The following is a 16,978-nucleotide window of genomic DNA, read 5'->3' as shown; positions in this document are numbered from 1 at the left end:
CAACGGAAGCGGAACTGCCAAGACACCACGTGACACGGAAGACCGCAAAACAAGGGTTCAGCGCGTGACACGGGCCGACGGGGCACATAGCAACAAGTCACACAGGGTGGGGCGGGGCTGGTCAGTACCACGTGACGGAGGAGGCGGTGTCACATGACGGGGCAGGTGGCGGTCGGACAATTCGCGCGTAATGGCCCCGCGAGAGTTGCTGCGCGCGCCGTTCGGCTCCTGGGGCGAGTTTGGAGGGGCCGTTGCCTGGTGGGCGCCGAGGGCTTCCGGGTTAGGGCGCGTAGGACGGATTCCGATTGGGCAGCTCCGCTGCCGGTGTCTGCCCCTCAGGCCGGGCTGCTGGGATGGAGCTGCGGGCGCAGCTGACCGGGCGCGACGGACAGGAGTGGCCGCTTCGCGTGCGCTGCCAGCCTGAGGCCGGCGCCGGCGGGGAGCTCCGGGGGCTGCTGCGCGGCCTGTCCCAGCTGCAGGAGCAGGTCTCGGCGCTGCTCGCGCCCCTAGTGGAGCAAGAGCGCGGGGGGCTCGCGGGGGCGGGGACCGCAGCGGGGTCGCTGGGTGAGTGAGGCGCGGGGCCTGCGGCGGAGCTGCTGGAGTCGGGGTGGGGCTGAGTGGCTCTGGGCCAGGGGCGGGCAAACTTTTTGGCCTGAGGGCCACCTCTGGGCATGGAAATTGTATGGTGGGCCATGAATGCTCAGGAAACTAACAATGCCTGCTCAGACAGGAAAGGAGGACTTGCGGCACCTTAGAGACTAACAAATGTATTTGAGCGTAAGCTTTCGTGAGCTACAGCTCACTTCATCGGCTGCATGCAGTGGAGAATACAGGGGGGAGATTTATATACACAGAGAACATGAAACAATGGGTGTTACCATACACACTGTAACGAGAGTGATGGTGATTTGTTCATTATCTTCATAAATGATCTGGAGGATGGTGTGGATTGCACTCTCAGCAAATTTGCGGATGATACTAAACTAGGAGGAGTGGTAGATACGGTGACAGGTAGGGATAGGATACAGAGGGACCTAGACAAGTTGGAGGATTGGGCCAAGAGAAATCCGATGAGGTTCAACAAGGACAAGTGCAGGGTCCTGCACTTAGGACAGAAGAATCCAATGCATTGCTACAGACTAGGGACCGAATGGCTAGGCAGCAGTTCTGCGGAAAAGGACCTAGGGGTGACAGTGGACGAGAAGCTGGATATGAGTCAACAGTGTGCCCTTGTTGCCAAGAAGGCCAATGGCATTTTGGGCTGTACAAGTAGGGGCATAGCCAGCAGATCGAGGGACGTGATCGTTCCCCTCTATTCGACATTGGTGAGGCCTCATCTGGAGTACTGTGTCCAGTTTTGGGCCCCACACTACAAGAAGGATGTGGAAAAATTGGAGAGAGTCCAGCAAAGGGCAACAAAAATGATTAGGGGTCTGGAACACATGATTTATGAGGAGAGGCTGAGGGAACTGGGATTGTTTAGTCTGCAGAAGAGAAGAATGAGGGGGGATTTGATAGCTGCTTTCAGCTACCTGAGAGGTGGTTCCAAAGAGGATGGTTCTAGACTATTTTCAGTGGTAGAAGATGAAGGGACAAGGAGTAATGGCCTCAAGTTACAGTGGGGGAGGTTTAGGTTGGATATTAGGAAAAACTTTTTCACTAGGAGGGTGGTGAAACACTGGAATGCGTTACCTAGGGAGGTGGTAGAATCTCCTTCCTTAGAAGTTTTTAAGGTCAGGCTTGACAAAGCACTGGCTGGGATGATTTAGTTGGGGTTTGGTCCTGCTTTGAGCAGGGGCTTGGACTAGATGACCTCCTGAGGTCCCTTCCAACCCTGATATTCTATGATTCCAAGTCCTCCTTTTCTTTTTGTGGATACAGACTAACACGGCTGCTACTCTGAAAATTGTTCAAACAGGGACACTCTTACAATAATTACTGGGCTGTTTGTGGATTTTACCACACAATTTTGCTCCTGTCTGAACACAAATTGAATGTTGGCCTGGATTTGTCAGGCATCAGCTTCCCGTCATTGGAACTCATTGAGATTTACCAGCCCCCTGCTCTCAGAAATCTCCTCCCATGTAGGTTCCAACAGCCCACAATCGAGTCGCCTCTGGGTGCCAGGAAAGTCATCTAAGCCAACAAGTAGCAGGCACCTGAGCTTGCACATTTCAGGCTGTGATGGCTCATGAGGCGCGTTTGGGTTGTGCAGCCGGAGTAACATGCATGTCCTCACGCCCGTAATGCAGAAAGGCCGGGCAGTGGAGCAGGGCAAACCCCTAACCCCACTCCTGGGTGGGTGGAGTGGGGCAAGCCCCCGACCCCATTCCCCAGCTGGAGCGCTGGGTGAGTGGAGCGGGGCAATGGAGCTCGAGGGCCAAATTAAAAGGTCTGACAGGCCGGACGTGGCCCACGGTCCATAGTTTGCCCACCCCTGCTCTGGGCAGTAGCTGGGCACGGCGCTGGCGCGGAGGGAAGGGAAGGGGCTGGGTGACAAAGCATAAGCCCCAGTGCGGTGAGAACTGGGTGCCAGGCACTCGTGTGTCACCCAGTTCAATTGGCCGTGAGACTGCTGGGGTTGCCCAGATGAGCCCTGCTCCACCATCGCCCCGAGTGTGTGCGGGCGCACGGCAGCCCCCATTTGTTTCCCTGGGGGTAGAGACGTGGATTGGAGGCAGGTGTGTGTAACTGCACAGCATCCTCCTTTGACTCAGTCCACATGTTCAGGGGTTGCCAGTCCATCAGCCTTCCCTCCCAGTGCTACATAGGAAGGCGCCTGGTGTGGTGATGAGGGTGCTGATCTAGAAAGGGTGGAGAATCACTCACATAGATCATTCAGGTCCAATAGAAAACCCAGTAAGCCTGTTGAACGTTTTGTACAGGAGTAATTTCTAGAGGGTCAGAGCTATCACAATCCCTCCACTTTAGGGGATAGAAACATAACATTCAGACTTGTGGTGCCCTTTTCCAATAAGAAAAGCAGGTCTGTGGGGTTTTGTCTGTACCCTACACATAGTGTCAGTGCAGAATCACACAACAAAATGGTATGGACTTACAGATAAAGAACGTGAAGAATCCATAAATAAACAACTTTGAATGACATGGTTTCAGGGGGCGGGGGGAGCATGTTTCAGCCACAACTTTTGCTCCAGGAAGGCACCTGGAAAAAAAGAGTTTCTCTGTCCTCTAATCCATCCACAGTTTTTCCTCAGGAAATGGATTTGTGAGTATTTTTTGTATTTCTAGTATTAATTTGTATTATAATTTTAAAAGGTGATGTTGGGGAGGAAGAGGCGGAGGAGGAAGATGAAGACGACAACACGGATGTCAAAACGTGTGTGGATGGACCACCTTTAAAACGGACAAAAAGTCAGCACTCCTAACTATTGCCTTAAAAGCTATTTAATTTTTAAAAAAAGACTTTTCTGCTGTTGCAAATGTTAGTGTTTATATTGCACTGTTGTTCCTCTGGAAGAAACTATTTTTGGAAACTAGACAACTGCATTTGTGTTCCTTTTGGTTAAGTTTTAGAAGGAAAATGCCTTTTTCTTTTTCTGGTATTTAATGTTACTAATAAAATACCTGACAAAAAGAGAGTGAAGTGTTATGTTGTAGATTCTCTTACATGGAAAGAAATTAATTCTTAAGTATTTGGGAGGAAGAAATTATGGATTGCCAGTGTCAAGAGGAACCTTTGTTTGCAGGTGTCTCTTTACTAATCTGGCCACTAAAGTATGTGGTTTTGAATCTTTTAAAAGTGAATATTATTTTGTACTGCTTCTGAGCTCCCTGTATTTTTCCTGCCACTCTTAAAATAGAGTAAGTTACAGTTAAAAAAAAGAAAAAGCAAGTTACTCTGCTGAAATATATTAAACTACAAGAAACAAACTAACAATTTTATATAAGGGTGCTATTGATAGGGGATTGTATAAAATAACTGGAGTATTCCAGATCTGCTTAAATACATTAGCAAGGAGGTAGTTATTTTAAAAAAAAAAAAAAAAAAAAGTTGATCAGCTTTACAAGAAGCCTAAAAGATCCGTTTATGATGTTGGGTCTCAGGTACATTTGTGTTTAACACTTAACTTTACAAAGACATACGCATAGGTATTTGGAATCAGAATCATGTAGCTTTGGGTGCCACCATAATTCAAATAATAAATAACTACAAAATGTGCCATAATTTGAAATGAATACTAAAATACAGTGTTAAACCAATAAATGCAAGAAATTGTCAGGAGAATTGTGTCAGTTATGTAACACCAACAGTGTCTTATCTATCTAAAAAAACCATAACCTACCTCACAACAATGTTGTAAGGATGAATTGGATTATAAAACACCCTGGAAGTGCTAAGTATTGTGTAAAAATTTGTCTTTATTTGGATATGGGCATTAAGTACAGTAAGCACTGTCAGTTTTGCGGTTCACTTGGTTGACAATGTGTCTGATCTGTTAATTAGTTTCGTGTGGTTTAGCCGTTACATCAGATATGAATAAAACAAAGAAATAAACTGCTTTTATAGGTCCCTCATTGTGAACATTCATTACTTCACTGTAGTCAGCACCGAAAGTTTGTGGATTCATTATCTGTCTAAGGGATTTGCCTTGCCACCCATCATTACAGTGTTTTAAGTGCCTTCCAGAAAAAACAATTTGGGAGTACCAAAATCCCTGGTGGACTTCATGTCTCTGTCTCACTTCCCTTTTTGGGTTATAGAGACACTGCGTGAGTAGGGTTTTCTTTGTTTATTATTTTTGCTTTTTTGGTTGTTTCTGGTGTATTGTTCTGGTTATGATGGAAAAGCTTTAATCTGTTGTTATTGCATGGCAGTATGTATAGATACTAGCTAGTGATTACTGTGACTACTGCTCTTGATTGGCTTATTACATATATGAAGAGCGCATGCAGTCAGTGTGTGCTAAAACAACCTGTCATTGTTACCCCATCTTGATCTCCCACTCCCCTCCACTGGCTTGTTTTTCACTCACCTGCTAAATCTTGTGCAGTGAGCTCTGCCCATGAAGTTCCTTACTCAATTGAAAAGGGGGGCTTTGCAGGCAACAGTGGTCTGCCTGCACAGAGCAACTTGCAGGACCTAGGCCTTTAGATTATAAATCCTTTTGGAACAGGGACTGTCTCCTGTACATGTTTGTGCTGGGCCTAACAATGGGATCCTGACCTGGTTGATTGTATCACCATATAATATACATAAAATACACAACTGCAATAGTCAGGTTGTAACATTAATCTTACAGGAGTTAAGTTTACCATTGCATCTGCAACTCTGCCTTCATATGGTGGTGTTAGCCATCTGCTGTAGCCTGTTGCTCAATTTGAATTGCACTGAGCAAGTAATGAAAGACACTTGCATTGCATGCACAAAAGAACAGAATGTATATACTCTGTAAACCTGAAATTTTACTACCACACAATTGAAAAACAATTCATTATCTTTTTGCATATAAATTTGTTTGGCAGTCTGTTTCTGATTTAAAAAGGGAGGGGTTGTTAAGTGCTGCTAGAGTGACAGAACATAAAGATGTTCACATTCTACACAAGAGTTACATTTGATATCCTCCATGCAAATCCAAGTGTCTACTACATGGTATCTGACAAGGAGGATATGGTTGCAAGGTAGTGACTTTATTCAGTGAAGGCCTGGGACAAGAGATGACAAATGCAACAATGAACTCTGGTCTCACGTTATGCTGCAGATGATTAGCACTAGGCAAGACATCTATATATATATATATATATTTAAACTTATCTTAAATAAAGTTTTAGAAGAGCAAGGCATTCAAGACTGACTATTCAAACAGCGGGAGCTATGTAGACTGTAATAGCTTACATCTTGCTTTGGGTGTTCTAATGGAAGGTGTCAGAGTAACAGCCGTGTTAGTCTGTATTCGCAAAAAGAAGAGGAGTACTTGTGGCACCTTAGAGACTAACCAATTTATTTGAGCATAAGCTTTCGTGATGCTGGTCTAATGAGGGCTGAATGTGACGTCTGGCAAGTTAGTTGACTATGCTTCGCTCTTATTCTGCAATGTAATGTATGACCAGTGCCCTGTATGTTCTGTAGCTGTAGAATTGGGTACCAGTATCTCAGCTTTCATTTACAAAAAATTGTTTCTAGCCCTCATGATTGCACGGATTACTTTGAAAAGGTGAACAGAGTACAAATGGATACTTACCTGAGTTGTAAGGTGCCTGAAATAATAGCCCTAAAAGGTGTGAACTGCCCTGTTAATCTCACCTAGTTTGCAATAAATGCCACAGTTCTGTGAACATAAAATTCTGTAGCTCACGAAAGCTTATGCTCAAATAAATTGGTTAGTCTCTAAGGTGCCACAAGTACTCCTTTTCTTTTTGCGAATACAGACTAACACGGCTGTTACTCTGAAACATAAAATTTGGCATTTTTCAAGAGGCTGTGGAATTGGCCAGTTTACTGTGGCCAGGTACCTGGAGGTTTTTTTTCCTCCGTGCCCAGCTACTGTATGCCTGCAGCTGCATCCTGGCTTTCCCCACAAATAATGGGTGACTGGATTAGGGTATGTTTCCTGTAGTATCTCATGTACCAGACCATAGGGAATTGGCCCCCAGAGTAAGAGTCTAGCTGCCAGTCAGTGTGTGGAGGCAGTGAGAGAGAGAGAGGCTGGTTAATTGTGCTGTCTGGAAAACAACACAGCAACCAATGATGTAAATGAACTGATAAAGCTGGCTACAAACTTCCCATCCCTCTGGTGCATAAAAACAAAGTTATGAATGAGGCTGTCTGGGTAATATAAGAACTCGGGTCTGTGAAGATAGCCTATATGGTGAACATGAGGCAGGGAAAGGTTCCAGCAGCAAGATACTACAATGCTAAAAATAGCTGTGTAGATAGGGCAGGCACTGCTTGAGTGTAGAGCTGTGGATGGTACATGGCCACAGGATAGTGTGTCTTTACTTGCCTAAGAAGTTCTTTACTGTCTAAACTGCTACTTTTACCTGTGCTAGGGGTGGGTATAGTGTATGTACTCTATGTGCTGCTGTAAGGAGTGTGCAGTGGAGATGAACTCACTGTGTACAGGACATTCTGTTGGATTACCTGGTTTCTGGGGATGTTGGTTTTTAAAAAAAATGCTTTAAAATATTTTTTACGCTTTGAAACTAAGTCCTCTATCTCTAGGTGACAGCCACTGCTTGAGTTCAGCTCAGCCAAGGGAGCAGAAGACTGCCGCATAAGCACAAGCAAAACTGTCCTTGCCCCAGACTCTCTGCTTCTGATGTCATTATGGGCTTGTTCTCTCAGCAAAGTGTCTGTGCTGCTAGTGCCCTGCCTTTCTGCCAATTACCTCTCCTACATTACCACTGCTCTGGGCCTCTTTTCTGGAACCACATGGCAATTCTGATGTAGTCTTTTCTGTCACTTGTGCAGGCTTCCTGTTTCTCTTTACCCAGCTGGGTCACTTTTCCTCAACCCCTATGTAAACTGCATGGCTGAACAGCTGTCTTACCGCTCTTTCTCCCAACTCCCTGCCCCGCATCTGTCCACTGTGGCTGCTCTCCCTAGTGTTTACTCCCTTAGGACTGCTTCTGCTCTGGCCTGCTGCCCTAGTAGGCCTTGCTTCTTATCCGGAATGAATAATGGAGAAGGGAAGTGTTGGTCCATGATGAGTGGATTCATGACATTACAGTGGAATATTTTTCAAGAGGAGGTGCTGAGTAGCCTACATTTGAGGAATAGAGCAGTCTTGAGACCAAAATTAAAAAGTGAGCATCAGCAAAACAGGTAACATTGAACCATAGAATGGAGAATAGACTTATTTAGGTTAGTGTTAAATGCATCTATTGTCCTCTAAGCGCTAACCCACTTCTTAAAAGGCAAGTACAAGATCATAGGGGGGGAAAGAATTCATGCACTAATTTGATCTGTTGAGAATTTCAAACTTCTCAATGAGAATTACACTCTATTTGTTCCCCCAGCCAACAAAAATCCAGACCAGAAAAATTTTAAAGGTTTTATTGTTTAAAAAAGTTATTCATTCACAATGCATTTAGTCCCAAAAGACACAAAAGTTCAAGAAATGCATTCTTAAAAAATAGTAGCAATTATAAGATGCTCAAGTTGCTAGTTTACACAATAACTCAGTCACTTGCAAGAGTTGAGCTTGCATTCTAGGGCTTAAGTAGAACCATAGCTGATGCAAACTTTTTAAAATGAAACACATGGTGTTAGTTAAAACAGTTAATCTTTTCATGCATTAGTTTACACCATGCATGTGTGGTGAGGTCAGACTAGAGTTGGTAGTTAATACACATTCTTAAGGCTAAGAGAACACCAAACTCCGCATTTGCAAAGTTGTCAAACCAGAGATGATGATCAACAAGGATGTAACATTGGACAAGAGACCCAAGAACCAGCTACAACAATAAGTATGCCAGAAATAGCCACAGAAAAAGCCTCGCAGTGAAAGGCCTGTCAAACAGCTTTTTTTTTTTTTTAAAGATTTTTTTTGAAACTTCAGATATTACAGTAGAACCTCACTGTTTTGAACATATCTTGAATGGAGGTTGTTTGTAACTCTGAAAGGTCTGTAACTCTGAACAAAACATTACGGTTGTTCTTTCAAAAGTTTACAACTGAAAAGAGACTTAATATAGCTTTGAAACTTTACTATGCAGAAGAAAAATGTTTTCCCTTTATTTTTTAGTAGTTTGTTTAACACAGTACTTTATTTGCTTTTTTTCCCTCCATCTTTTCAGCTGCCTGATTGTGTACTTCTGGGTTCAAGTGAGATGTGTCATTGACTGGTCAGTTAGTAACTCTGAGGTTTTACTGTACCCATTATCAGAGGTAAGATATTGGACTTCACAGCTTTCTCATGTGCTCTTCTACAGCAGTTCCTATTTTCTAGTGCAAGTTGAAGAACTGTAGTCTTATTCCCATGATCTTATTGTAGTCTTCATAGGAGCTGTTCTCTGATCAACAGTGTGACCAAAAAGAAGTTTTTGTACCATAATTATGAACTTCAAAACTTACAGTAATTCATTTCTTTTCCACCTCTTAGAAAATGTTTAGTATTTAAAGCCAACTGATAAAATTCCCTAATACAAGCTAAGATTATTTTAAAAGTCTAAAGTTACGCAATTTCTAAAGAATCTGTGATTCTACATGAATATGAGAATCTCATTAGCGAGTATCTAAAAGCCTTTAAGATAAACTACTTTTTAAAGATGACTCTATAATTAAACTAGCTGTTTAGACAGTTTGATATTCATTTTGATTTCTTACCAACTCTGAATTTTAAGGAAATCTCCCAGTGACACAGCTCCCTTGGTGCTAGAAATGGTGGTGACTAACTCCCTGCATTACTACCACCCTCTTCTCTAATCCTGAGCAAATCAGGTCTAGACAGTAAAGTGGTAAAATATTGGTGAGCAGTCTCTGCACTAGCCCTCTTAATATCAAATCTTTCATAAATATCCCCAATTATGTTACAGTTTGTGCATTTCTCTGCATAGCTATTTCCACAGCAGATGCTCTTTGGATCCACTAGTATAAATAGAAAATGATTCTGCCTTCTTCCATGAACATCAACTACTGAAATCATTACTGTATGCTGTCCCCATCCAGAAAGGCTCAGCCTGTTACACAGAAGAGCTGACTGATCTGTGAAAGGCCACTCGATTGCTTGACACTGAATCAGACTACCTTTTTTCTTACTCTTTGAAACTTCCTCCCTCATAGGCCATTCTTCTGCAAAAGATCCTACCCACAGAGGCACAGATCTAGTTTCTTCTTTGTACCTGGCAACTTTGAAATTCATGTTCTAGATGTACTTTTTTTTTAAATTACACCATTTCAGCCAGACCTATCGGCACACTGGTTCACATCCTATACAGTAAAGGAAGAGAGTTTAAGAGAAAAGGATTCGGACTTATTGAACCAGTTTGAATTTTTGAAGTTGAAGGCAGAGGTGGCATGAGCCATGTACCCTTCTTGACATTGTTAACTTGTGTTGCCAGAAGTGTAGACAAAGGGACATTCTAAGAAGCATTGGGAAATAGCCTGACAAAGCTGGCTACCGGGGTTGCTACCTGCCAGTGCTTAGAAGAAGCTCCACTGCTAGGCTAACTAGGAAACAATCACAAGGAATTTTTCAAGGCAGTATTAGAAACATCTTATTTGAGCGAATGGAACTGTCGTCTCAGTGGTATCTGCATGGTCCCTATGTAACGACAGAAAGTAGGGAAGATACTCCAGTTTTAGAAACATGGAAAATAAGTTTATATAGGTTTAAACAGATTTTAAAAAATTAAGAAAACTGTATCACAGTATTAAAGCTCTACCTTTAGAAAGTTGATTCTTCCATTCCTACTTAACACTTTTTCAAGACTCCTTCTTTAGGTATTACACTTTGCAATTAGAACTTTATTACACTTGCTTTCTTGTAAAGGGTAGATTATATGTTCAGTTCTTAGCACCCATGCTGGCATTTAAAACCACAGAAACAGAATTGCTCCAAATGCAAACGAAAGATTAAGAATGTTTTAGCTGCTGTGTTTAAATACAGTAACACTGAAAGCACAGCTAGAGGAGAAGTGATTGTAATCTCCCCAAGATCCAGGCAGTCCCAGAACAGGTGGATGTTTCTGCTCCAGCAGTACAGTAGAATGTTAACATTTATTATTATAGTGGAATTCACATAACTGACACAAAAAGGGGTATAAATTATCTTGTCTTGGGCCTATTGCTTCTGCCTCTTGGAAGACTCAGCACTGCACTAGTTTAACATTCACAAGGTTATCTCCCCAAGGGCTAGAAACTTTATTTAGCCTTTGTGAATTTGCCGAGCCAAGCAATGTTCTCAGTGGCCAAGTGGAACTCTCAGAGCCTGCTGCTGAATTTGGTTAATGGGCACTCCTTGACAATGTGTAGCAACGATAGAAACTTTGATTTCCGCTAAAACCAAAGGGGCCACCAAGTAAGCGCCTATATGGCATGCTAAAATAGGATGGTTCAATTTGATGGGGAATCATCATCATCAAGCGGCTGTATTTCCAGTGGGGTCCTGTAGGCATCGGTTCTTGCCCTATGGTATTTATCATCATCACTGACCTGGAAGAAAACATAAAAGCATCACTGATAAAGTTTGCAGATGACACAAATTGGGGGAGTGGTAAATAATTAAGAGGACAGGTTACTGATTCAGAGCAGATGATGATTGCTTGACAAACTGGGCACAAGCAATAATAAGTGTTTTAACGTGGCCAAATGTATATATCTTAGAAAAAGAATGTAGGCCCTATTTAGATGATAGGGAACTCTATCCTAGGAACCAATAACTTGAGCACAATCTATTTATCTTACCAAAGAGAAGATTAAGAAGTGACTTGATTATAGTTTCTAAGTACCTGCATGGGGAAAAAAAATGTAATGGGCTCTTCAATCTAGCAGAGAACGCTATAATATGAGCCAGTGGGTGGAAGATGAAGCTAGACAAATTCAAAGTGGAAATAAGGTGGCCATTTTTAATAGTAAGTAATTAACCATTGGAACAATTTACCAAGGATCATGATGGATTCTCCATTACTGTTTTTAAATTAAGATTGGATGTTTTTCTAAAATCAAAGAATTATTTTTGGGAAGTTCTGTAGCCTGTTGTATACAGGAGGTCAGATTAGATGATCACAGCAATCCCTTCTAGCCTTAGAATCCATGATTCTAAGTTAATAGCATGTTAACCCAATTGTCAGAATTACTTGCTATGCCAAAAAGGTCACTGAAAATGGAGAGTGAAATTAAGATATAGGACAACCACCAGTAATACTTCTACATGTTTTTGGAAAATAAATCAAGTACTCATTGTATTAGTGGGATTATTTAGCTCACTTGTTAATTGGGAGAAAGACTGGATATCCTTGTAGCCTTTTATTTGTTTGCATCTCACCGGTTTTCCAGCAATGAGTTGATGGACACATCTTCTCCCATTTTTATAATAATTCCCAAATGCACAGTTGATTCACCAAAAGCTGTTCTAGTTCCACTCACACAATGAAACACAACAGTAGTGAACTCAGTTACCAGTAAGAGAAAAGTATGGAGAAGAAAATAAAGAAAAGTGAGTTTTGTAGAACCTCCAGTCCACTGCCAATTACCAGCCTCTCTTTGGCATCAGTGAAAAGATGTTAAAGGCATCACACCTCTGGGCCTAGACCACTCCCCAACTTCTGCCTAATAAAATATGGTATTGTGCAGCCTGTAACTCACTGACTATGAGAGAGAAGAGGACTATCCTCACTAAAAAGCTGTTCAGCCATACTTCATTCTCATCTTTTTAAAAGGATAATTCAGAATTGTAGCATGCAGTAGTATTTAAAAAAAGGAGAAAGCAAAGTAATGTGTTAAATGCAGCTTTTATCAGCATGTTCTAATCTTTTACATTTACCACAAAAGTGTCCATTTTCATTGATTCAAAGGGAAAGCTTGCACGTAATCTTTATTTGCACAGTGGAGTAAGTATGATTGCAGAAGCATACTTCCCCAGGATACTTCATAGGGAGGGTGGCAGTCTTGCATCATAAGGCATCAAGTCTCTCAAAGGGCTCTGCTATTCTGGCTAGTATGATGGGTCCATACTTTAAAAAAGCATGTTTTTTTTTTTAAAATAGAAAGCAGCTACTGTTCAGTATTTAGCCGTTTGAAAGGAAAGGCTCTTTCCAACCTCCATTCAGAACTTCAGTCTTATGATTAGATCAGACATAGGTGTTGTTCCTGAAGCAGCTATTGAAACCAGAGATTGAATTAAGTGTCAATCAACTGTAATCTACTGATCTGATTAGAGGCCTTTACAAATGTTTGGTGCCGATTGCAAACAACAGCCAAGCAGATCGGAATGATGCAATAGCCCACAGTTTTGGGGTCAGCTCTTGTACAGGAATAAAGGAACAAAAACATCTGTAAATATGGTATTAAAAATATAATAGTCCAGAGCCAAAAAGGCAGGGACAGCAGTCGTGCTTTTAAGGAGTGTGTCCATGTGGTTCCTTCTCGTGGCTCCTCAGAGTGCTGTTGAATGTGCTCCAGTGCTAGTTTGTTGTAACTCTCATTTATTTCAAAGACATAGTAAAAAGCTGCAGCACTTGCTAATAGATACAACCCCACACCAATCCATCCCATCCTCTGGCGGAAGTTCATCATTCTCCATGCTCTGCACCTTTAACAAAAACAAGACAAGCATTCAGTAGAGAGATAATCCAGTGTTTGGGTCATGAATTACTTGGTATGACAGTATAACTACTAGAAACTACTACAAGTACATCCTGTTTGGTACTGTTCATTTTTTCCTTCTGTACATTAATAAGGTGTCATGCATTACTGCAACAGCATGCTAATGATAGTCAATTACATAACCCCTTTACGGTGATTCTGCTGGTAAAGTGAAATGGATGACCCAGTGTCTACTGGAGCTTGGACAAAGGGCTAGCTGACTGAGGCTCAATCTTGACAAGACAGAAATAGCATTAATTGTGACTAGGCTAAGAAAACTGGCTAGACTTGTGCAAGCAATACTAACTAAATAGCCATTATTTGAAAGTTAGGTTTGCAATTTAAGATCTTATTAGACTTTGGGGTTCTCCTGAATGCCTAGGTAGCAGCCATGTCAGAGGACATGTTTTTCCATCTGCATTTAGTAAGGCAAATGCAGTCCCATTTTGGATGGAGACCCTGCTATACTTATGTCTTCATCACCTCAAGATTAGACTACTGTAGTGTGCCCTACTTGGGGCTACACCTATAAGATATTTCAGAATACATCAACCATCTCTTAATTTGCATTTTTCATAGGAAGCACTATACTAATTTCATTTGAGCTTTAAGCACTGGCCTTGACTTTTACAGTTCTAAAAGGCTGAGAGACTCCCACTGTCCTCAAACAATATTACTGCAGTCATCGCCATCTGAGGTGCTTGAGCTGGAATGTCCTCACTGTAAAGGAGGTGGAACTGTTTGTAACACAATCTTTGAGGGGTCCTTTACTTCAGAACATACTCTCTATCCACCACCCCTTGGTCTACCCAAACCTGAATTTGTTAATTGTTCCAAACTTTCTGGTTTTCCCTTTTTCTGTGACATTTGGAGAGGGGACTGAAAGAGGTTACCTGGTAACACAGTATTACAGAGATGTGAGGTGGGTCTGAATGAGTAATTGGTAGTGGTTTTAATGTATTTAATGTAGTTGATTATTGAGAATTTGAAATACTGCAGAGGCTCAGTGCCTAGTAAGAGCACTTCTAATATGTATATTTTCAGACTAGAAATAATCTATAATACATAAGATACTGAAAACATTTTAACATGAATAGCTAACAAAAGTTATAAACATCTGTCTAGCTCCCGGTGTCCATGTCAAACAGCTACCCCGAGGGGCTGTTTTGGTGACAGATACACAAGTTGTACCTCAGCCTTGAACTAGAGGAACATTGGCAGGGCAGGAAAGTTGCCAAGTTGTACTTATTGTGGCTAGATGATTTATATAACCAAACAAAAACAGTTTTTTCCCCCCAGATATTCCTATCCAGTTGGTAACTTGTACTTTTAAACAATGTAAATACAAGTCAAACAACTGAGCAGAGTGCCTCATTCTGATATATTAGATGTGTCTGTCAGATGCTTCTAAATCACCGCGTTATCCAAAACAGTTTAAAAGAAGTGTTTAACTATTAGGTAAGTACTGCATTAAAAATGCCAGAGTATATGTTTACCCAACAGCTTAGTGGCAGTCTAGTTTTTCCAGTAATTAGACATTGTATAGTTGTCTATTGGTAATTTCCTTTTTAAAAGGAGCAAAGGAACTTGAATAAATAAATGCACAGATATAATTAAAACTGCAGTACAAAAACTAAGAAATTCAGAGTTAACAAGATTTACTCGTATCATTTTAGTTTCTTACCTCTTTCTTTCACACAACAGGAGTTACAGACAAAATATCAGCCTTAGTTCTGAATTAGTTTAGAAAAGTCAATAGAGATCATTGCTTGGAAACCCTAACATTAATTTCTTGGTTAACTGGCTTGGAATTGCCCAATTCTCTATTTATAGCTACTACAGGTTTCCAGAATTAGTATTAAAAAACCCACACATTTATTCCAGTTCCTCCACTCCCACACCAAATAACATTCAGTCAGAAAGCACAAGTTACTGCTGACTTAAAAACATGTGATCTTAAACACCAGTCACTTCTAAATGACCATGAGACGTCAAACTATACTTTGGTCAGAAAGCACTCTGCAGAGGTAAAATATGGTACCCTCCTACAGAGATCCAGCAGCTGGAGATGGTCACCTGCAACTTGCATGATGCCCCACTTTTAGCAATCCTGGGCACACAACTTCCCCAATAATTAAGCCATTATTTTCCCTTTACTATATTTATGTAAATGTAAGGGAAGTATAAGCTTGTGATTACTTTCAATATGTTGTTACATGGAACAAGCCCAGGCTTATAAACTTCTAAAGTATTACATTCACACACAAGTTTAAGATGAAATCTAGATTTAAATTAAATTTGTGATTGACTATTTTCATTTTATTGCAAATCCCTTCGTGTGCAAGTTGTACACCTATGGCATTTGTTGCCATCTTTAGAGAAGTTTATCTAGGTACAACACGGCTGTTACTCTGAAACCTATCTAGGTACAGTTTTACACTGAAGAACTAGTTTTAGATGCTGCTCATGTTTGTGTTGAGTTGGAAGATGCTCTAGGATTTTCAGTGAAAGATGCCAGAAAAACAGTAGTACTTCCATGATATAAGTCTTTAGAAAATTTAGCTAAGGAAACCTTACTGTCAGCACTCCCCTCTTGCTGAGGCACGGAGAGATGATGTGGCTTACCAAGGTCACATAACAGGCACGTGGCAGAGCTGGGCTTTCAGGAGTTTCTGACTCAGACCACGAAATCATGCTGCTGCCACAAAACTGAGTCAGGAACAAGTTATAATGGGCTGTATGTATTATAGTAGCCAAAAGCTATGCTTTTAAAAGCTCTATAAGTGTACAGAGCAAATGTGAGAGACTAAAATTTAGCCTGCAGGCTCCTCGGGGCAAGGATCTGCCTTCTAGCCATTTGTGAGTGGTGTAGACCCAGCACGATGAAATTGAAGCGATGAAGAAAATAAGAACCTTCCCTCCCCCACAGCGATACCCCTAAAAGAGAGGCCGCCCCCAGGCCACGTGCCCTCCCCGCGCCGGGCTGCTCCCCCTCCAACCCCCAGGAACGGTCCTGGTCCCAGGAACCCCGCACGAAACTGGTTCCCCTCCTCGACGTGAGTCCTCGCCTCCCCGTTCCCCTTCGCACCCGCTTCACTCCCCGCTAGACCCCTCCCCGGGTGCGTGCTTGGGGCAGCCCCACGAGCCTTCTTCCTCCCACCCCCGGCGTCGCCTGCCTCGCCCACCCGGGCGCTCCGGCGAGAAGCGGCTTCTCCTACCTTCCTCAACTGGAAATGCGGCGGGCGAGCGGCCCGATCCCATCACCCCGCTCCCCCGCGCCGGGAGGGGGCCGGAGCCGCCGCCCAGCTCGATCGCTGCCTCCTGCGCCGGGCAGCAGCAGCCATCTCCCTGCGGCCACTGGCCGCCCGGCCGGAACACCTGCGCTTCCGGGAGTGGAGGCTTTCCACTTCCGGCGTACTCAGCCGTACTTCCGGGACACAGGCGGCGCTGACTGCGCCTTGTGCCGCCGGCTGAGCACGTGACGGGGCGGGGGCAGAGGAAAGAACTCTCAGCCACCGCCATCTTGGACGGGGCCCGGAGCCCCACCTGGCTTGGCAGAGCACGCCCAAGATGGCTCTTGGGCTGGGCCGTGTGGCTCCAATGCGCTCCATACAGACGCAGGGCTGTAGCCCACCCAGTGATTGTTAGTGCCTCCCTGGTTCTCATCAGGGCTTCAGCTGGCCCCCTCGGTCGCTCCCAATCATCACCCTCACC

At 42.9% G+C, this 16,978-nt stretch overlaps 2 protein-coding genes across 3 annotated transcripts; one reads left to right on the top strand and one right to left on the bottom strand.

The window, feature by feature from the left end:
* The first annotated feature begins 154 nt into the window (after positions 1 to 154).
* On the top strand, positions 155 to 4,636 carry GON7 (GON7 subunit of KEOPS complex). Its single transcript, XM_074957146.1, has 2 exons — positions 155 to 564; positions 3,277 to 4,636. Exons 1-2 carry the CDS (start codon positions 354 to 356, stop codon positions 3,384 to 3,386), a joined length of 321 nt encoding a protein of 106 aa, XP_074813247.1. The 5' UTR covers positions 155 to 353; the 3' UTR covers positions 3,387 to 4,636.
* Positions 4,637 to 8,115: 3,479 nt separating this feature from the next.
* Positions 8,116 to 16,675, bottom strand: LYSET (lysosomal enzyme trafficking factor). Of its 2 annotated transcripts, XM_074956147.1 has the most exons (4): positions 16,643 to 16,675; positions 16,483 to 16,585; positions 12,444 to 13,211; positions 8,116 to 11,113 (listed from the first exon to the last, which is right to left on the bottom strand). In XM_074956147.1, exon 3 carries the CDS (start codon positions 13,193 to 13,195, stop codon positions 12,800 to 12,802), a length of 396 nt encoding a protein of 131 aa, XP_074812248.1. In that variant the 5' UTR covers positions 13,196 to 13,211; positions 16,483 to 16,585; positions 16,643 to 16,675; the 3' UTR covers positions 8,116 to 11,113; positions 12,444 to 12,799. The 2 variants fall into 2 exon arrangements, with proteins under 2 accessions (XP_074812248.1, XP_074812247.1); XM_074956146.1 differs by lacking the exon at positions 16,643 to 16,675 and having other exon boundaries at positions 16,483 to 16,635.
* Positions 16,676 to 16,978: the final 303 nt, after the last annotated feature.

This window comes from Natator depressus, chromosome 6 (assembly GCF_965152275.1).
Source record: "Natator depressus isolate rNatDep1 chromosome 6, rNatDep2.hap1, whole genome shotgun sequence".
Taxonomy (NCBI): domain Eukaryota; kingdom Metazoa; phylum Chordata; order Testudines; family Cheloniidae; genus Natator; species Natator depressus.
The sequence above is the reverse complement of the archived record's forward strand: the minus strand, read 5'-3'. Positions and strand labels throughout refer to the sequence as shown.